Below are 21,437 nucleotides of genomic sequence, written 5' to 3'. Positions count from 1 at the left end.
AGAAAGATCGAGAGATGGAGAAAGAGCGTGACATAACATATCAATTAAAGTACATGTTTTTCTCAGCATGTTCTCCTTTACCCCCAGTGGGCTTACTCCATGGTGCAGGTAACTAGGTGGATAACTAGGGCGGTAGCTAGGCAGCTGTGAGCTCACAGCCTCAGAGGAGGAAGCCTTAAAGAATATACCCCAGTATCCCTGAGACCTGGCTCACATGGAGACACGTTGTCCAACTGACATTTTTCGGACAATAAAAGTTGTCTTTTACTGAGAACAAAGGGATGCACGATAGATAGAAACAATATTAGAATGATTCCACTCTCTCCTCACCTCCCTCCCTGCTGAGGAAACAGACACAAACATGGACTCTGCTTCCCGCTTCTATTTCCAGCCCAATAGCACCATGAAATACCCTGACTCTGACCATGAATGGGTACCTCAACATTCATCTTCATTTACATAGCTAGATATATTCAAAATATGCAAATACACTGACAGTACTCTAGTTATACACCTGGAGTGTTGCAAACAATTATTTACATAATGGGGATTGTATCCATTTTAGACACAAAGGCCATATTTGGTCTTGTTTTATGTAAAGTTATACAGTGTTTTTTTATTTATTTTAAATCATTTTAAATTTTTACCCCTTTTTCTCCCCAATTTCGTGGTATCCAATTGTTTAGTAGCTACTATCTTGTCTCATTGCTACAACTCCCGTACGGGCTCGGGAGAGACGAAGGTTGAAAGTCATGCGTCCTCCGATACACAACCCAACCAAGCCGCACTGCTTCTTAACACAGCGCGCATCCAACCCGGAAGCCAGCTGCACCAATGTGTCGGAGGAAACACATTGGTACCTTGAGCATGAGCGAGTGCTTAGTCACAGAAATATGACAAACAAACAAGGGAGGAGAGTTCAGAACAGATGTTGGATGACTTACTAAACACGGTACTGAATAGCCAGTAGGGTATTTTACTTAACTCTGACCTATGACCTCTGACCCTTTCCTATCCAGACTAGGCTCACTGGCATGTTTCTATGACGACGCCCCAACCCTAAACTCCTCCTTGAGCCGGCTCCTCCTCTCTCAACTTGATGACTGTAGCAACTCTGGAGTCAACAAGGTATCCCCCAGTCTCTCTCTCTCTCTCTTTCTCTCTCTCACTATTTCCAAAGTTGTTGTTGTTGTTTATATTCTTTATAACTCAGGAATCACTAAAGTTGGGATTTTACAGAGAACAATTATGGGAATAATCTGTGATGTTTATTTTTTAACCCTCCTCTTCCTCTCCCCTCCTCCTCCTTCAGCTGAAGAAGCTCTTCAACACTGTGATGTCATTATCTGTGGATGTTTCCCGTCCTGAGCTGCTGCGTGCGCTGGGTCCTGGTGTTACGCTGCTTTCCCCTTTCCATCTCTCCCAGTTCTCCCCCGACGCCCTCAAGGACACCCTGATGTCACTGGGGTCAGAGGTGAAGTGGGGTCTGACCCAGGCCAAAACACTGGCCAATAAACTACTGCAGGGGAAGCAGGTGAGACAGGTGTTACTCTTATCAATATGCCTTAGTCTCAGTCAGTACTATTAACAGGCTTCTCAACTGGAATGTTTAGGCGATCCTCTTCTATTGTATGAGGGGCCGAGGTAGGTACTAATGGTCAAATAGAGAGCAGCTCTAAAAACTCAATTTCTGTATCTCTTCTCTTCCTTCTTCTCTTCCTCCTTCCTTCCTTCCTTGCTTCCTTCCTTCCTTCCCTCTAGTCGTGGCTGAAAGAGACTCTGTCTGACCTGATGGACAGCCTACCCAGCCCTCCGGTCCCTAACCCTCCTCAGGAGTTTAGTAGGGGTCCGGACCTCTCAGCCCTGCGATGGAAACTCTTCTCTCTCTTCACCTCCACATCTGAAGTAATGCCCATGCGCAGGAGAGCAGGTGAGAGAGGGAGAAACACACACACCTAAGGTGCAGATAAGAATGTGTGTGGGATTATTTTGAAAATGAACATAATAAAGATGCACATTACAATACATTTACCACAACCTCCCTGGACCCTCTCTCTCTAGTTCTCCCTCAGGGGGAGGCGGGCCTTACTGTGTCACTGTTGGGGGAAATGGGCAGAGCCAATGTCTACTGGAGCCCAGCCCAGCTCTCCAAGATGGACGCCGGCACAATCACCGCTGTCATGGAAATGCTGGGGGAGGTCCTTGATTACAGCGCCGAGCAACTAGTTGTGCTCAGAGAGGAGGCCATCCAGGTAGATGGCCAAGCTCAGGCACAGATCAGTTTACCCTCTTCAAGTCTACGGGGGTTCCGAAACATACCTTAGATCAGTGTCTAAATCTTGGAGCCATTTCATCCAACTCCACAGAAGTTAGAAGAATCTCAAGTGCAGGGGTGAGGATCTTTTTTTTGTTCTGCTATTGAGTGAGCTGTGCATTCTGAGCTGTGCTGTACTATATTGTACTACAGGCCTGGGGTCCAGTGTCAGGTTTGAATGAGAGCCAGGTGCTCCAGCTGGGCTGTGTCTCTCAGGGGTTCAACCTCACTGAGCTGGCCAGCCTCCCCTTCTCCTCCCTGGACACTCTGGAGACACTTTCCCGCTGCTCCTGGACACAACCACAGGTACTGTATATATGAACCTTCACACACACTAACTAAATACTAGACTCTAATGGTGATCATGTCTGGTCCCTGGCAGAGGGAGGCTGTGTGGAGGGGTTTTGTGGAGCGTATTAATGAGACAGTGGGAGAACTGGGAGCTGTGGAGTTGGTGGGACTGGACCAGTTCATCTGTGGTCTGAACACTGAGGAGACTGGTCAACTCAACACTGATGCCTTCAGGTCAGACATGGACAGTGCGTGTGTGTTTGTGTAGCGGGTTTCTTATGTACCACAGGAGAACCAAGAAATGAAGAGCAACACCACGGCTGTCTTTTAGGCTTTTATGTTGATCTGCAATAGTATTGTGAAAAGACAGGACAGGAACACATCAGTCTCCAATGCACCATCTGACTTGTTTTTTCTCTCTGTGTTTTCTCAGACTCACACAATCACACTCATACATAAAGCCATAATGTATACTATAAAATAATAACCAGTCCTTAATACAAAGAATGTATAATCTTAATTCTTAGACAATAGAACCATACCTGCAATAGTATTGTGAAAAGACAGGACAGGAACACATCAGTCTCCAATGCACCATCTGACAAGTTGTTCTACACAGGAGCATGAAGAAAGGTAAAATACATATCCTGTCTCACATCCCCAATACATTGCTAGATGCTTTCAGTGTTGACAGTACCAAAATACAAGAACTCATGTACAAAAACACTGCAACATAAACAAGTTACAACGTGAAATCGCCTCTATTCCATTCAGACCGTAGAGGACCAAACTACATCTCCCATATTGCAACGCCAGCACCAGCTCAGCTAACCTTCTTGCATCACAGAAAGGCATACTAGCTAGCAACAGCAGCACTTTTAGCACTCTGTAAACTATATTAATAACAACAATACAACTCTGAAAGTTACATGTTTCAATAGTCTCACACTCCCTTATAACAATATCTACAGCATTAACATTGGGATGTTTTATTTATTTAACGTTATGAACTTTACAAAGGAGTAATCTGCAACAGATACCTTTCTCTCTCAGTGTTTTCTCGGACTGAGGAGAACGGGAGCTACGGGTAGTACCAGGCTGTTAGTAGGTGACACAAGCACCCAGATGAAATAAAATACATTTAATGAAACAAAACCCGAAGATGTTAACATCATTCAGCTACTGTAGCTGCCTACCTAACATCAACAGGCAGCACCAGTAGCGCAACAATTAAAAATAGACACCAAAAGTAAAGTTCCTGGCGATCATAGCGATCTGACTCCCCCCTTCTCTCTGAACTTGGAATATTCCTGTTCGCGGGCTTTGGCCACTGACCTTCAACCTGGTTGTTCTGTTCTGCGTTGTGTACTATTCCAATAATTTGAAATTTGATGGAATAACCATTTTAACTCTACTACATTTGCGTGAGATTATTTTATAATGTGTTATATATCTCTATAGGGAGGCAGTACAGTCGGTGGGCGAGGTGCAGTGCCCCCTGGCAGTAACTGAGCTTCTGAAGCAGCGTGCGGTGGCTGTGTTTGGGCAACAATATGGGTCAGATACACTCCTCTGTTCCCCTCTTTTTCTCTCTCTCACACACTATTGCTCTCACTTATTTGTGAAATACATTTTAAAATGTAAGCCATTTCTCCTCCCTCCTCTCTCTTTCTCTCTCTGATTTATCTCACTTTTCTCCAGCTGGTTTGAGTTTGTCAGAGTTTCTTTCTCTCAGTCCCTCTGCCTTCTCATTCCTCAGTCCGACCAGCGTTCCCCTCATCCCCCCAGACCGCCTCGCTGTGAGTACACTCTCTCCCAGCCTCCCTCTATCAATTTCAAATTAAGGGTTTTATTGGCATGGGAAACATGTTTACATTGACAAAGCAAGTGAAATAGATAAACAATAGTGAAATAAACAGTGAACATTACACTTACAAAAATTCCAAAAGAATAAAGACATTTCAAATGTCATATGTCTATATACAGTGTTGTAATGATGTGCCAATAGTTAAAGTACAAAAGGGAAAATAAATAAATATGGGTTGTACTGACAATGGTGTTTGTTCTTCACTGGTTGCCCTTTTCTTGTGACAACAGGTCACACATCTTGCTGCTGTGATGGCACACTGTGGAATTTCACCCAGTAGATATGGGAGTTTATCAAAATTGGGTTTGTTTTCAAATTCTTCGTGGATCTGTGTAATCTGAGGGAAATGTGTGTCTCTAGTATGGTCATACATTTGGCAGGTTAGGAAGTGCAACTCAGTTTCCACCTCATTTTATGGGCAGTGAGCACATAGCCTGTCTTCTCTTGAGAGCCATGTCTGCCTACGGTGGCCTTTCTCAATAGCAAGGCTATGCTCACTGAGTCTGTACCTGTACATAGTCAAAGATTTCCTTAATTTTGGTTAAGTCACGGTGGTCAGGTATTCCGCCACTGTGTACTCTCTGTTTAGGGCCAAATAGCATTCTAGTTTGCTCTGTTTTTTTGTTTTCTCATGATTTGGTTGGGTCTAATTGTGTTGCTGTCCTGGGGCTCTATGGGGTTTGTTTGTGAACAGACCCCCAGAACCAGTTTGCTTAGGGGGCTCGTCTCTATCTCTGCTGTGTTCCACTGAGGTTTTCTAATTACTAGGTTTACGGAAGAAAAATATGTGACTTTGGAACCCAGCACTCCATACTCTTCTGTATTCTGATCAGGCACTCTCAACCAGCCAGCTGAAGGCCCTGGGTCCTGACAATGCTGCCATGGTAACTAATGCACAGTGGGCAGTGCTGGGGGTGGCACAACGGGCCGCTCTTGGCAATGCTCTGGGTGTGGCCTATGACCGAGTGGCCTATGACCGCACAGAACCGACTACAAACCCACTCAGAAACCTGCCCCAACTCTCAGGTGAGTAGGAGAGAGGGGACTGGGAGGGGAAGAGATTAATTCTGCACTCATAACAAGTGGGAAACTCAGAAAATACTATATAAGCGTTCTAGTGCTTTGAACTAGTTGAGAATGCCGATTGGCTAATGGCAAACAACTGAGCTCACAGTTAAGAACAAATTCTCATTTACAATGACGGCCTACCGGAGAACAGTGGGTTCAGGGGCAGAACGACCTTGTTAGCTCGGGGATTCGATCCAGCAACCTTTCGGTTACTGGCCCAACGCTCTAACCAATAGGCTACCTGCCACCCTATTATTGACAAGTGGATATTTCCCAGTCATATGCTGGTAATTACAAATTTACGAGATGTTATGAACACAACATGAGTGAGAGATGGAGATGGGTAGAGATAAAGGAATGCTCCTGTGGTCAGGTAGGAGAAAGAGTTGAGTAGACTATGAGGAAGAAACTGAAATGAAGATGTATAGGCAGGAGAGAGAGAAGGTCAGTGGTATAATGTATTTTTTCCCTCCACCAGGAGCATCTATGCTGGGAACTCTGGGAGTTGGAGTCTTTATGCGGCCCTTGTTCCTACTGCTGGGGTTTGTCCTGTAGTGAAACTACACATCCAATAGACACGCATGACATATGGAACTACTCATGCATGTGTTGAACAAGAGAGATTGTTGATAATATGGCATATTTTAACACATTTAACAGTAACAAATATAACTTTATCCTGCTTCTTTAAAAAAAAAACTATTCTAGATTAAGCCAGAGCAGGCCTTGAGCACATCAAAGCAGATACCTGTGACAATGTAAAAGCACTTAAGATATTTTTTATATCTTTGTTGCAATGGTGGGTCTCTTCTAGTAGGACAATGCTGGAGCATGTAATGATGTGTGAGTCGGTGTTGGTTGTTTTCTGAGTTGGGATCATAAAACGAGGATTATGGGTGCTAATCCAGTGCTGATAAAATTGGAAGTGGAAGACTAACTTAATAATAAAGATTATGAACCTACTATCACTTACTCTATGGATTGTTACGACTGACAGAAGCTCAAATAAGACTCAGAATATAATAATCACTTTCTCTGGGTATTTTATTAGAAATGCTCTACGCAAGAAAGAAAACATAGAATTGGGTTACAGGGGGAAAGAGGGCTGTGTGTTAACATTGTAATCTCTGAAGACTGAAGAAACTCTAGCTGGAGACACGCACACAATACCTTTATCAAAAGAGTAGAAGAGAGAACAGTTAACACCGCTGATTGGGTGACTAACTTTTTTAACTTAATATCTTTTTTTTTGTTTTACTGTAGTTCAACACGCCTTACATGCTTTTCTTTAGCATACAATCACTGTCCTCAACCCTTCACACCTCTCCTCCTACACCAGGAGTTTCACTATCACTCCATCCAGATCTCCCTCCTTCTCAGAGAGAGAAAGAGGATAGATGTCTAGTACTCATATTTACATGGTTATGGTTCAGTTGTGGTCAAGTACAACCACACTTTAGTAATGGAAGGGTCCAACCCAACCCCTCCAGGTTATAGAGGGTCATCTTGAGATGGGATGTTTCCTGATGTTACGAGGCCGGATCAACAGGAATACTCTGCCTGACGTCTCTGTGGAGCCAATCTCATCCCTGATCATACTATATGGCTAGACGGACGGGGATGAGAATGGAGAACATTCAACAGACAAAGCCAATCCAGAGCTTACAATGAAAAACAAATACCTGCACATACACAAACCCTTAAATCAAATACTATGAACAAAACTATAAGAAAATCAATGCAATAGTGAGAATGAGAACTGGGACGGGCTCTACACAGAGAAAGACCAGTGGTGGCTGTCACCAATCCACTGTGAGATTCTGTGCTTGGATGAACCATAGAAAACAAACATTCAAATCAATAAGCAAATCACACCCCCATGTTGACTAGTCTCTTCCAACACCAGTCACATTCCCTGTTGATGACAGACAACAGAAACCTAATAGAACTCAGCTGTAGACTGACTAGTAGTTAACCATTTTAAAAAGTACACTTCTGAATGGAAGTGTTATTTGGTAATATAACCTGTAATAATGCGTTGCATAAGTCATTTACAACCAAAGGAGGTTGGTGGCACCTTAATTGGGGAGGATGGGCTCGTGGTAATGGCTGGAGTGGAATCAGTGGAATGGTATTAACTACATCAAACACATGAAAACCATGTGTTTGATGCCTTTCCATTTGTTCCGTTCCAGCCATTATTATGAGCCGTCCTCCCCTCAGCAGCCTCCAGATGTTAATACTACCTCAGTTTAGACGGGTACAGCACCTGAGGTACTGCGTCCAGAATCAGTCAGACAAACACACACACACACACACACACACACAGGTTATGGCTGCCATATGACAAATGTGACAGAAAATTAAATAAGCATTGAATGAAAACAAATGTTATCACAATGTGCTTGTGTGTTGGATAAGTGATGACAGGAACACACTGCTGAAGAACAGCTTACAGTGAAGAGCTTTCCTTCCCATACCTCCTCTCTCTTACTAAAATATCTGCAGTTTATAGTACTCTCTCACCCTCCTTCCCTCAAATATTATCTTTCTCTCCTCCTCCTTCCACTCCCTCTCTCTTAGACAGGTTTGTCTGTCTTGCGTGCGGTGATGAAGGCCATGCCGTGAGTCCTGAAGTGTGTGTTCAGATCCGAAACCTTCTCAAAGCGTTTCCCACACACCTTACACCCCACCCTGCCCTCCCCGTCCTCCCCCAGCGGTGTGGGGGGGTGAGACGAGGAAGAGGGAGACCCCGGCAGGGAGCCCCCTCTGGGACTCCCGTCACCGTGGTTACCGCCATTGCCGGGCGAGGATGTCAGGGAGCGGTCGTTATGGCCGTGACGGCTGTGGTTGTCAGGGGGCGTGTCTCGAAACCTGTGGCTGATGAAGCGGTGGCGGGAGAGGGAGGGGGCGGAGGCAAAGCAGGCTCCACACTGTAGACACTGCAGGCTGACTCCTCCCCCCAGGGCCTCGGAGCGGTGCTGGGGGATGTGGTCCAGGAAGACGGCGCGGTCCTCGGTGGTGAAGCCACACGGAGTACAGTGGAACCCAGACTCTGGCTGGTGAGGGGGGGCCGAGGAGGTGACGCGAGGTCTCTTAGCAGGGATGATGCCTTCGGTCAAATCGTCCTCTTCCTCCTCAGTCTTCAACCCTCCTCCTCCGTCTTCCTCAGCTGAAACAGTGAACGGAGGGTTGGAGCCTCCGTCCTGCTCCGAGGAACTGTCGGCCCCTTCTGCACCCCTCCCTCGCTGACAGACAGAGATAATTAAAGTTAATGACATTTAGCATTAATAACTGGTCTTCCTACATAAAGGCTGCAGTCGGTAGTTGTGAGAGAAAGTGGAACTGTACCTTTGTGTCCAGAGCTGACATGCCGTGTCTCAGCTGGACATGTCTCTCCAACACCAGTCTACTGCTGAACGTCCTCTTACCCTCACCACACAACCTACACACACAAACACACGTTAGGGTTTAGTGTAGGGGTTAAGGTGAGATACAGCTGTTGTAGGGTAGTATAGGGGTTAGCGTGTAGTGTGCATACTTAGTGGATGACTCATTTAGACTGACGTGGGGGTAGGGTATGTAGGGGTTAGGGTGTAGTGTGCATACTCACCGGCAGTGGAAGGCTCGTTTGATGCCCTTGTGTTTGACTCTGATGTGGCGTCTGAGGCTGGACGTGGAGGAGAAGGAGTTCTCACACAGACTACACGGGAACTTCTTCAGGATCTACACAAAACACAGGCACCTTACAGTGAACAGTCCCCTCAGCTCCCCTAGTTTAAAAACAGAAAGGCTACTAAAGACAATGATGCTTACTGAGAAAAACGGCTGAAAATCTGTTCTTCAAAGAAAAAAAAGAGGGCAAACTTTCCTGGATCCCTCCACTTCATGTGAGAGGTGACTGTGCTCCAGAACGTTAGATATACATGATATGACTTTATAACCTATATGATCAGGACCAATCCCAACTTGAGAAACACCTGGGGAGCTCAAAGTTGAGCATAAATAAACTGATCGTATTTTGATGGAAGAACGTAAGTGACGTATTAAGCATAACTTTTCTCAAGTGAGGATTGGGCCTGTGGTGATTAGGTGATTCATTTAAGGGCCAGTTAGGGGTTAATTTTGGGCAGGACTGGGCCCGTGGGCCGGCAGTAGAGTAGGCCTGACCTAGAGGGTCAGAAGATACAATGGATCACTGATCAGTTAGAACCGATTCAGAATCAATCTACTGTACTGCACATCAAACAGTATATCACTACTGCATGAAACATTTAACTGTCTATGTGCAGGCTATGTTCCTGACCTTGCCATGCTGCTCGGCCATATGGGTAATGTAGTCCTCTCTGTCAGCGTAGCGGGCGTGGCAGGGAGCACAGCTCCACCCTGGGCTTGTCTTATTGGTCTCTCCATCCCTCTCTTCCTCCTCCTCTTCCTCCCTTCCCCACTCCTCTCCGTCAGAGCTCTCCGTCTTCACCGAGCTCCGCACCCGGGGGGGAGGGGCAGGAGAGGGCGCCATGGCAACGGGAACTTCCTGTTTGACCGCAGGGCCTCTGTGAGTAGTCTGAGCGAGGGAAGGAGAATAGAGAAAGGAACACGGGAGATGGAGGAAAGTTAAGCTACATTTCATATCAACAGAACTGACTGACCCAAACCCAGTCTGGAGAAGGACTGTGTGAGAGGGGAACCCATAGATGTACCTTGATGTGCTCCAGCATGGAACTTCTCTGCGCGTAGAGCTTGGGGCACTCAGGACACTTGAACACGTGCACCTTCTGCTTGACTAGGTGGGTGTCAAAGTGGACGTACAGCAGTGGCTTCTGTGTAAATACCGTGTCACACATCACACACTTGTAGATCATCCTGTAAGGAAAGAGTGAAGGGTATAAGTTTCAATGCCATACAACACTCCTTCCGTGGCCTCCAACTGCTCTTAAACGCTAGTAAAACTAAATGCATGCTCTTCAACCGATTGCTGCCCGCACCCGCCCACCTAGCATCACTACTCTGGACGGTTCTGACTTAGAATACAGTGGGGGAGAACAAGTGTTTGATAACCTGCAAAATCGGCAGTGTTTCCTACTTACAACGCATGTAGAGGTCTGTCATTTTTTTATCATAGGTACACTTCAACTGTGAGAGACGGAATCTAAAACAAAAATCCAGAAAATCACATTGTATGATTTTAAAGTAATTAATTAGCATTTTATTGCATGACATAAGTCTTTGATACATCAGAAAAGCAGAACTTAATATTTGGTACAGAAACCTTTGTTTGCAATTACAGAGATCATACGTAATTGTAGTTCTTGACCAGGTTTGCACACACTGCAGATTTTGGCCCACTCCTCCATACAGACCTTCTCCAGATCCTTCAGGTTTCGGGGCTGTCATTGGGCAATACGGACTTCCAGCTCCCTCCAAAGAATTTCTATTGGGTTCAGGTCTGGAGACTGGCTGGGCCACTCCAGGACCTTGAGATGTTTCTTACGGAGCCACTCCTTAGTTGCCCTGGCTGTGCGTTTCGGGTCGTTGTCATGCTGGAAGACCCAGCCACAACCCATTTTCAATGCTCTTACTGAGAGAAGAAGGTTGTTGGCCAAGATCTCGCGATACATGGCCCCATCCATCCTCCCCTCAATACGGTGCAGTCGTCCTGTCCCCTTTGCAGAAAAGCATCCCCCAAAGAATGATTCCACCTCCATGCTTCACGGTTGGGATGGTGTTCTTTGGGTTGTACTCATCCTTCTTCTTCCTCCAAACACGAGTGGAGTTTAGACCAAAAAGCTCTATTTTTGTCTCATCAGACCACATGACCTTCTCCCATTGTTCCTCTGGATCATCCAGATGGTCATTGGTAAACTTCAGACGGGCCTGGAAATGCGCTGGTTTGAGCAGGGGGATCTTGCGTGCGCTGCAGGATTTTAATCCATGACGGCGTTGTGTGTTACTAATGGTTTTCTTTGAGACTGTGGTCCCAGCTCTCTTCAGGTCATTGACCAGGTCCTGCCGTGTAGTTCTGGGCTGATCCCTCACCTTCCTCATGATCATTGATGCCCCGTGAGGTGAGAACTTGCATGGAGCCCCAGACCGAGGGTGATTGACCATCATCTTGAACTTCTTCCATTTTCTAATAATTGCGCCAACAGTTGTTGCCTTCTCACCAAGCTGTTTGCCTATTGTCCTGTAGCCCATCCCAGCCTTGTGCAGGTCTACAATTTTATCCCTGATGTCCTTACATAGCTCTCTGGTCTTGGCCATTGTGGAGAGGTTGAAGTCTGTTTGATTGAGTGTGTGGACAGGTGTCTTTTATACAGGTAACGAGTTCAAACAGGTAATGAGTGGAGAACAGGAGGGATCCTAAAAGAAAAACTAACAGGCCTGTGAGAACCGGAAGTCTTACTGGTTGGTAGGTGATCAAATACTTATGTCATGCAATAAAATGCAAATTCATTACTTAATCATACAAAGTGATTTTCTGAATTTTTGTTTTAGATTCCGTCTCGCACAGTTGAAGTGTACATATGATAAAAATTACAGACCTCTACATGCTTTGTAAGTAGGAAAACCTGGAAAATCGGCAGTGTGTCAAATACTTGTTCTCAACTACAAATACCTAGGTGTCTGGCTAGACTGTCAACTCTCCTTCCCAAACATACTCTCTTAAAACTGACGATCCTTGACTTCGGCGATGTCGTTTACAAAATAGCCTCCAACACACTACTCAGCAAACTGGATGCAGTCTATCACAGTGCCATCCGTTTTGTCACCAAAGCCTGATATACCACCCACCACTGCGACCTGTATGCTCTCGTCAGCTGGCCCTCGCTACATATTAGTCGCCAGACCCACTGGCTGCAGGTCATCTATAAGTCTTTGCTAGGTAAAGCTCCGCCTTATCTCAGCTCACTGATCACCATAACACCCACCCGTAGCATGCGCTCCAGCAGGTATATTTCACTGGTCACCCCCAAAGCCAACACCTCCGTTGGCTGCCTTTCCTTCCAGTTCTCTGCTGCCAATGGCTGGAACGAATTGCAAAATTTGCTGAAGTTGGAGACATATCTCCCTCACTAACTTGAAGCATCAGCTATCTGAGCAGCATACCGATCGCTGCAGCTGTACACAGCCCACCTGTAAATAGCCCATCCAACAACATACCTCATCCCCATATTGTTTTTATTTACTTTTTTTGCACACCAGTAATCCTACTTGCACATCATCATCTGCTCATTTATCACTCCAGTGTTAATTTGCTAAATTGTAATTACTTCGCTACAATGGCCTATTTATTGCCTTACCTACTTACGCCATTTGCACACACTGTATATAGACTTTTTTTCTATTGTGTTATTGACTCTGTTTATTCCATGTGTAACTCTTTGCTTTATCTTGGCCAGGTCGCAGTTGTAAATGAGAACTTGTTCTCAACTGGCCTACCTGGTTAAATAAAGGTGAAATTAAAAAAATGAATAAATCTGAGAACACAACCAGTGTGTGTGTGTGTGTACATACTTGGCCTGTCCTCCAGTGAGTGTGGGGTGCTGGGTGTTGATGTGGCTCTGGGCGCTGGGGGAGGACTTGAAGGCCATCGGGCAGCTGGGACACTTATGGAACACCTCACAGTGGGCCGTCTGGATATGGGACTTGACCGAGTTTAACCCTCCGAACACCACCTGACAACTAGAACACCTGCAGACAGACAGAGAGAGAAACATTGTTGTAGATGTTGTCCCTAAACACTGATTCAGTGTCAGATATTTCTTCATCCTCCTAATGGTTAAAGCATGGGTTGGTGGCTGTTGCGGTGACTATATTACCAACACACTGGCAGTCACGAGTCATGACCACAGTAAAATTCCACGTAATTGTTGAGTCATGGTAATCTCCTCTTATGCACTCTGGACATGTGCATAAGAGTACTCAAGTCACTAACTACCACCAGGTCCTAATGGCCTGGTACTCAGGGATCTACTGTCCCTCCATCAGGTCCTAATGGCCTGGTACTCAGGGATCTACTGTCCCTCCATCAGGTCCTAATGGCCTGGTACCCAGGGATCTACTGTCCCTCCATCAGGTCCTAATGGCCTGGTACCCAGGGCTCTACTGTCCCTCAATCAGGTCCTAATGGCCTGGTACCCAGGGCTCTACTGTCCCTCCATCAGGTCCTAATGGCCTGGTACCCAGGGCTCTACTGTCCCTCCATCAGGTCCTAATGGCCTGGTACCCAGGGCTCTACTGTCCCTCCATCAGGTCCTAATGGCCTGGTACCCAGGGCTCTACTGTCCCTCCATCAGGTCCTAATGGCCTGGTACCCAGGGCTCTACTGTCCCTCCATCAGGTCCTAATGGCCTGGTACCCAGGGCTCTACTGTCCCTCCATCAGGTCCTAATGGCCTGGTACCCAGGGCTCTACTGTCCCTCCATCAGGTCCTAATGGCCTGGTACCCAGGGCTCTACTGTCCCTCCATCAGGTCCTAATGGCCTGGTACCCAGGGCTCTACTGTCCCTCCATCAGGTCCTAATGGCCTGGTACCCAGGGCTCTAATGTCCCTCCATCAGGTCCTAATGGCCTGGTACCCAGGGCTCTACTGTCCCTCCATCAGGTCCTAATGGCCTGGTACCCAGGGCTCTACTGTCCCTCCATCAGGTCCTAATGGCCTGGTACCCAGGGCTCTACTGTCCCTCCATCAGGTCCTAATGGCCTGGTACCCAGGGCTCTACTGTCCCTCCATCAGGTCCTAATGGCCTGGTACCCAGGGCTCTACTGTCCCTCCATCAGGTCCTAATGGCCTTGTACTCAGGGCTCTATTGTCCCTCCCATCAGGTCCTAATGGCCTAGTACTCAGGGCTCTACTGTCCCTCCATCAGGTCCTAATGGCCTGGTACCCAGGGCTCTACTGTCCCTCCATCAGGTCCCAATGGCCTGGTACCCAGGGCTCTATCTATCTATCATATAAAATAAAAGGCATATATTGTCAGCTAAATGCCAAATTAACAAGCCTACAGCATGGAGCATAGCCAGATAGCATAGGCCTACAGTAGCCCAACTCAAATTGTATTCTTCTGAAATACATTTTCTTCATATCAAAATGTTTTAGACCTGACTAAAATAAATAATCCATTTATTGTGGTGTACATTACATATATTTATTATACTTTTTTATATATTGATGTTCCAATGGTGCACATGTTTACGTTAATTAACAGTCAATTACCTTGAGACCGGCAGACTTTTGCAAAATTTCACGACCGCTACAGCCCTATTTGGTGGTAAGGTAATCTGATCCTAGATCAGCGTCTACGGGAGTAACTAGGTTTGTTTCAACCACAGAGGGAGTGAAGGGTTGAAAGGTCACCTGTATCCGATGCGTCGTGTGAAATGGAGACAGGCCTCCTCCAAATGGGATTGAAAGGCTGGCTGCTTGGCCACACCCCCACACTCTGGGCAGACATAGGGGGGGCGGGGGTTGTGGATGCGAGCGTGAGCAGAGGCACTGCAGCCGTTAGGAAGGAGCATGGGAGGAGAACACTCCGTACAGGACTGGAGGGAGAGACAGATGGGGAAAGGAGGGTGCACAGGTCAGTAAGGCAGGTACTCCTAAAGCCATGAAACAAGCTATTACATACAGTGTCTAGACTGAAAAAGTTCTGTGGATTTTTGAAAACACACACTGCTCTACTCACAGTGTTAAGGGCTGGTTTGACCTCTTGGAAGTGGGCAGCCACCTCAGCCTTGCTGCAGAACTGCACCTTACACTCAGGACACTTGTTATTGGTGTACAGCACCGGCTCTGTCGCCTTCTTACTGATGATTGGCTGCTGCAGCTGGGGGGCGGGGCTCAGGGTTGCCGGGGTCATGGCTGAAGTCACAGCCGGAGCAGAGGACGCTGGGACAGAGGAGGTGGAGAGGGAGGGAGAGAGCATGCCTGAAGGAGGCATAGAGAGAGACGGGGAGATAGATAGGGGAATATAGGGGAAGGGGAGTGAAAGGTAAAGAGGAAAAAAGGAGTGAGAGGTAAAGAGAGAGGTGGGGTAGATAGGTACTGATAAACAGCGCTGCACTAGTATTCATAAAGCGTCTCAGAGTAGGAGTACTGATCTACGATCATCTCCCCCCGTTTATATAATATTCATTATGATCTCAAAGTCAAATCTGATCCTAGATCAGCACTGCTACTCAGATGCTTTACAGTGCATTCGGAAAGTATTCAGACCCCTTGTCTTTTCCCACATTTTGTTACGTTACAGCCTTATTCTAAAATTGATTACATTATTTTTTTCTCCTCATCAATCTACACACAATACCCCATAATGATGAGGCGAAAAAAGGGTTTTTAGAAATAATTGCAAATGTATAAAAAAAAATTAAAACAGAAATACCTTATTTACATAAGTATTCAGACCCTTTGCTATCAGACTCCAAATTGAACTCAGGTGCATCCTGTTTCCAATGATCATCCTTGAGATCTTTCTACAACTTGATTGGAGTCCACCTGTGGTATATTACATTGATTGGACATGATTTGGAAAGGCACACACCTGTCTATATAAGGTCCCACATTTGACAGTGCATGTCAGAGCAAAAGCCATGAGATCAAAGGAATTGTCCGTAAAGCTCAGAGAGAGGATTGTGTTGAGGCACAGATCTGGGGAAGGGTACCAAAAAATGAACAGTGGCCATCATTCTTAAATGGAAGAAGTTTGGAACCACCAAGCCACCCAGCCAAACTGAGCAATCGGGGGAGTAGGGTCTTGGTTAGGGAAGTGATGGAGAACCAGATGGTCACTCTGACAGAGCTCCAGAGTTCCTTTGTGGAGATGGGAGAACCTTCCAGAAGGACAACCATCTCTGAGGCAATCCACCAATCAGGCCTTTATTGTAGAGTGGCCAGACGGAAGTAAGAGGCACTCCTCAGTAAAAGGCACATGACAGCCCACTTGGAGTTTGCCAAAAGGCACCTAAAGGACTTTCAGACCATGAATGCCAAGCGTCATGTCTGATGGAAACCTGGCACCATCCCTATGGTGAAGCACGGTGGTGGCAGCCTCATGCTGTGGGGATGTTTTCCAGCAGCAGGGACTGGGAGCTTAGTCAGGATCGAGGGAAAGATGAACAGAGAAAAGTACATTGATCTCCTTGTCGAAAACCTGCTCCAGGGCGCTCAGGACCTCAGACCTTCCAACAGGACAACAACACTAAGCACCCAGCCATGACAATGCAGGAGTGGCTTCGGGACAAGTCTCTGAATGTCCTTAAGTGGCCCTGCCAGAACCTGGACTTGAAGCCAATTGAACAGCTCTGGAAAGACCTGAAAATAGCTGTGCAGCAACACTCCCCACCCAACCTGACAGAGCTTGAGAGGATCTGCAGAAAAGAATGGGAGAAGCTCCCCAAATACAGGCGTGCCAAGCTTGTAGTGTCATACCCAAGACTCAAGGCTGTAATCGCTGCCAAAGGTGCTTCGGCAAAGTAAAGGGTCTGAATAGTTATGTAAATGTGATATTTCATTATTTTCTTTTTTATACATTTGCAAACATTTTTAAAAACCTGATTTTACTTAGTCATTATGGGATAGTGTGTGTAGTTTGAGGGGGAAAAACAATTGAATTCATTTTAGAATAAGGCTGTAAACAAAAGTAGAATATGTCAAGGGGTCTGAATACTTTCCGAATGCACTGTATGTATACAGTCCTAGGTGAGAAATGAAGGTAATAGCACACAGTCTCTCTCACCGATGGGAGTGGTGTCCTGTTGGCCTATCATCTGCTCTACACTGACAGGTCTCATGACCAGGTGGGAACACTGCATGACCAGTCCCCTCTCCTTGTGTTCCCTGGCGTGGAGCAGCAGGCTGCACTTGTTGAAGAATGCCAGCCGCTTGGCACAGTGGTTACAAGTCACCTCAATCCTCAGGGACCGCCGGTCATAGTGGCGGGCCAGGCTGCGCTCCAGGGCAAACGCATCGCCACACTCCAGACAGCGGTAGCCCTGCGACGCAAAGGAAGAACAACATGAATACAATACCTATGTCGATGACATGTCTCTAGATACAAGACCAATGAATATGCATTGTATGTATTGGCTGGCGCAGTCAAATTTCCCCTTTGGGGATTAATATGTGCCCTTGAGCGAGGTACTTAACCCTAATTTGCTCCAGGGGTGCCGTAGTACTATGGCGGACCCTGTAAAACAACACATTTCACTGCACCTATCTGGTGTGTGACCATAAAAAATACACAACATCAACAAGAGCGATTTATTGGTCTACTGAACACAAGGTCTAACAGAAATTGGACGTCTGCTTTTACCCCAACCACTACTAGTGCAATATTGAATCCATGCTGATATAGACCAATCAAACTCAACTCTGGACCTCAAAGCCAGTTCCACTGTGTTTTTTCATTGTTCCCATCTAATCAGGGACCGATTTAGACCTGGGACACCAGGTGGGTGCAATTCATTATCAGGTAGAACAGAAAAGCAGCAGGCTTCGGACCTCGTGGTGTAAGAGTTGAATACCCCTGATATTCAACCTAGGTCTGTTACCTGTGCAGGCAGAGGCAGGTCCCACTCCGGTGGTAGTGGTGTACAGAGGTCTGGTCTGTAGCTGGGCAGCAGGTTCTTGCTGTTGAGGATCTTGTTGAAGGCCTCCACCAGACTGGACTGGCTCCTGGAGATAATGGCTCCTGTACTGTTCACTATGGAGGCTGGTCTACTGCCCCCCTGAGGGGTGAGGAGGGGGGAGGGGGACACAGACACACCCCCATTCAGGGTCTTCTGGCCCAGGCTGCGCACGCCAGCCCCCCCTGGACTGAATCTGGGGGAGGTGGAAGAGGCGGAAGAGACAGAGGGGAGGGCTGCTGACTTGGTGATGCTGACAGCCGTAGCCGACACTTTGGGCTTGTTGCTGTCGGCGGCCATCTTGTTTTGGGCCTTGCTGGCAGCCATCAACATGGCAGTACTTGCATCCTGGAGTGTAGACACAGGCAGGAGGCTGCCACCCTTTGACTTCTGCTGCGGAGGCTGCTGAGATGCCACCCTCTTGGGCCGGCTGAGGACCTTACGACCCCCGGGGGAGGGTTTGGAGCCATCTGCGCCTTTTGAGGGGGTCCCCCCTGCTCCTTTGGATGCTACTCGCGTCACTGTCCTGGTGATGCTGCCTGTCGGGGTCTTGACTGTTTTGATTCGGACTTTGAGTGGGCGAACGGGGGCTGTTGGTGTTGTCGTAGAATTGGCCGGAGCCGTCTCTGTGTCTCCTGTTTGTCCTCCATCCACAACCTCCATCTTCTCTGATCTGCACTCCAGGCTAGGCTCACTCGCCATGGGCTCCTCTCCCTCTCTAGCCCCCTGTTGAGTTGATGCTGAGGTTGGTGCCGGGCTGGAGCTCCTCTTTGACAAAGTGGACATAGCAGAACCTGTCTGGTCAGGCGGGGGGCTCTCTGGTGAATCCCTCTCCTCGATCACATGTTCCGGGTTTCTTTCCTCCATCACTGGGCTAGAGATGGGTCTGGGGTTACTGAGGGCGGCAGCCAGCCAGGACTGACGGGCCTGGGCAGGAGGTGGGGAGGGAGACCTGGGGGTGGAGGGTACTTCATCTGGAGGGGGCGGTTTAGAGCTGGAAGATGTCTGAGAGATGGAGGGAGGGGGTTTGGAGGAGAGAGGAGGAGGGCAAGAGAGGAGAGGAGGGGAGGGGGGAGTTGGGGAGCTGAACAGCTCTGAAGAGGACACTTGGCGGTGTCTGCGTGGAAATTTGGGAGGGGAGCACATGGGAGAATCTGGGCTCTCTTGAATCACTAGCGGGCTTCCCAAATCCGGTTCAGAGTCGTCCGAGTCCGAGTCCATGATGCGCCTCAACCCCACTCTCAGGCTTCCGTTTGAGGGAGGGGGGGAGGAAAGAGGCCCGGGAGGGCACAGAGTGTCCTCACTCAGGATGGAGGGAGAAGAGAGGTGTGGGTTGATAGAGAGTGAGGACGACGATGATGATGAGGAGGATGTGGAGGTTATAGGACCAGCAGAGGTATGAGAGGAGAGAGGTTTCCGTCTGTTGAGAATATTAACTGTATGTTTGGTTGTGCAGGCCGACCCCCCTGCGCCTCCAATGCTGCCCCCTCCTTCACTCGCAGCGGGAGGGGAGCAGGTTGACCAGAGTTCCCCATTGGCCTGACCCAATGCCTGGCCTCTCACACTGGGCTCCAGCGTGACTGTGGACCCCTCAAACCCATTATGGAGAAGAGGTTCTGAGGAGACCAGACCAGGCATCCTAGGAGCCAGTTGTGAATTCAGCAGGCCCCCCTTGACTCCCGTCCCAGTCTCCACCTCAGGGTCTGTCCCACTGCCCCCAGGGCTGTCCCCATCCTCTTCATCTGACCTCTCAGTCTCTTCATAGGAGTCAGGCCTCACCCTGTTCTTAACAATCACACTGACCACTGGAGGCTCACTTTGGGAGTTGGGAGGGGAGTCAGTGGGGCTGGAAGGTCTTGGTGAGGGACCCCTGGCCCCCGACACGCTTCCCCCGACCTTCCCTGACCCCTCCCCACCCTCTTCCGGCGCAGACTGGATGGCCTCTTTGGCATCGATGTCTGGAATGTCGAAGGCTGCCAACAAGTCGTCGAAATCTGGGGTTTTCATGTCCCCCATTCCCGGATTACAAAACCTGCAGAACGGACAAACAGGAGTGAGAAATAAACATGGTTGTCAACCCAACCAAAGCCTGAGGCAGGACCGAATACTATGAATCTTGATCATTCATGACAAACGTAGATGTGACTGTTTTGAACGTGCATCATCATAATGTTGAACTGCAATGTTGAATAGCCTATATTTCAGGTAGCTATGTAAGTTAATTACTAGAACCCAATAAACCTCAAACCTGGCAAACTTGTTGAATGAGTTAGCAGTTAGAAGCAACCACTTTATTTGGAAGTTAGAAACTTATTTGAACGTTTAAGTTCCCCTACTTCCCTCGTGTGAACTGGCTACTGAGCTAAAATTAGCAAGTTAGTACAGCAAAGGCAGCTAGCAATACCGATAGCTAGGCCTAGTTTTCAGACAGCGTTTTCCCCCCTTGTTGCACATGCTTCATGTAGTGCAGCTGTACTAGCTAGCTAGCTATTCTCGCTGAGTTTGCGAGAACACAAAATGTGAATATTTTATCGTTATCAGACAGAATGTGCATTTAGCTATGTAGCTAGTTACGACACTGAGCTGTCAACCACCTCGGCACACATACACTAACTAGTTACGTTCCCTTCTAGCATTGCTCCGACCAGCTAGTTACGTTCCCTTCTAGCATTGCTCCGACCAGCTAGCGTAGCTAACATTACTTAGCTAGCTAGAATTTTCTACGTCGTCAACGCAAGGAAGCCTTTTAACGCCTGCTTTTCAGGTATTTAAACCTTACAATTGGAAATTATTTAAGGGCATTCATTTGAATAAGTGGTTTATACGGGTATATGTGACAAGCAGAAATGTATATCTAGTTTTAAATGTGAAGGAAATGTGGTTTGTTTACCTGGCTCTTCGGTTCCCGACTTTCCTTTTTGACGCATGAGTTGTTCGTCACCAGAAACGACGGGGGAGATAGGTCCTGCCAGGTTCATAACGTGTCAGCTTTGGAAGCTGATGTGTATGCAATTTGCCAGCTGTTTCCCCACACTCCTGACGTACATACGTGTTATATTGTAATGCCTTGTTCTTGCGAGTGTTGGCTATCATTTCCTGAACATGGCAGTGGTACAATCAAATAACCTTTATGGCACAATGTCCTCCAAAGCCAAGGGCATGCTTTTGTGGGGTTGCAGGGACAACATTTAGACAATGTATCTTATGTGTTTCACAAAGCATGGCTTTTCAGAAAGACCTAGTTACACAGGAATAGTTTGCAATAAAATCAAT

General features: G+C 47.3%; 2 protein-coding genes across 3 annotated transcripts; one reads left to right on the top strand and one right to left on the bottom strand.

The window, feature by feature from the left end:
- The first annotated feature begins 361 nt into the window (after positions 1-361).
- Positions 362-6,460, top strand: LOC139405601 (otoancorin-like). The gene is made up of 10 exons (XM_071148010.1): positions 362-433; positions 1,313-1,534; positions 1,762-1,930; positions 2,062-2,252; positions 2,468-2,620; positions 2,697-2,839; positions 4,067-4,162; positions 4,251-4,404; positions 5,306-5,498; positions 6,019-6,460. Exons 1-10 carry the CDS (start codon positions 362-364, stop codon positions 6,093-6,095), a joined length of 1,470 nt encoding a protein of 489 aa, XP_071004111.1. The 3' UTR covers positions 6,096-6,460.
- A 106-nt stretch (positions 6,461-6,566) lies between these two features.
- Positions 6,567-21,114, bottom strand: LOC139388185 (zinc finger protein 687a-like). Of its 2 annotated transcripts, XR_011629257.1 has the most exons (12): positions 21,055-21,114; positions 18,090-20,196; positions 17,276-17,531; positions 15,227-15,468; positions 14,899-15,083; positions 13,056-13,232; positions 10,241-10,403; positions 9,847-10,104; positions 9,357-9,710; positions 9,154-9,266; positions 8,892-8,985; positions 6,567-8,788 (listed from the first exon to the last, which is right to left on the bottom strand). XR_011629257.1 is itself a non-coding variant. In XM_071134751.1 (11 exons), the coding sequence occupies exons 2-11, from the start codon at positions 20,178-20,180 to the stop codon at positions 8,120-8,122; spliced, it is 4,248 nt and encodes a 1,415-aa protein (XP_070990852.1). In that variant the 5' UTR covers positions 20,181-20,196; positions 21,055-21,114; the 3' UTR covers positions 6,567-8,119. The 2 variants fall into 2 exon arrangements, 1 of the variants encoding a protein (XP_070990852.1); XM_071134751.1 differs by lacking the exon at positions 9,357-9,710.
- Between the last annotated feature and the right edge of the window lie 323 nt (positions 21,115-21,437).

The sequence above is a fragment of the Oncorhynchus clarkii genome, chromosome 3 (genome assembly GCF_045791955.1).
Source record: "Oncorhynchus clarkii lewisi isolate Uvic-CL-2024 chromosome 3, UVic_Ocla_1.0, whole genome shotgun sequence".
In the NCBI taxonomy this organism is placed as follows: domain Eukaryota; kingdom Metazoa; phylum Chordata; class Actinopteri; order Salmoniformes; family Salmonidae; genus Oncorhynchus; species Oncorhynchus clarkii.
The sequence above is the reverse complement of the archived record's forward strand: the minus strand, read 5'-3'. Positions and strand labels throughout refer to the sequence as shown.

Bases quoted from the DNA above. Each gene is read 5' to 3' on its own strand.
- LOC139405601 (XM_071148010.1), top strand. From the start codon at position 362: ATGGACTCTGCTTCCCGCTTCTATTTCCAGCCCAATAGCACCATGAAA. The intron at 4,405-5,305 runs GTGAGTACACTC...TATTCTGATCAG, and splicing joins TCCCCCCAGACCGCCTCGCT to GCACTCTCAACCAGCCAGCT. The intron at 5,499-6,018 runs GTGAGTAGGAGA...TCCCTCCACCAG, and splicing joins AAACCTGCCCCAACTCTCAG to GAGCATCTATGCTGGGAACT.
- LOC139388185 (XM_071134751.1), bottom strand. From the start codon at position 20,180: ATGGGGGACATGAAAACCCCAGATTTCGACGACTTGTTGGCAGCCTTC. The intron at 10,404-13,055 runs GTATGTACACAC...CTTTCCTTACAG, and splicing joins CTCACTGGAGGACAGGCCAA to GATGATCTACAAGTGTGTGA. The intron at 8,789-8,891 runs GTACAGTTCCAC...TCTGTCTGTCAG, and splicing joins TGTCAGCTCTGGACACAAAG to CGAGGGAGGGGTGCAGAAGG.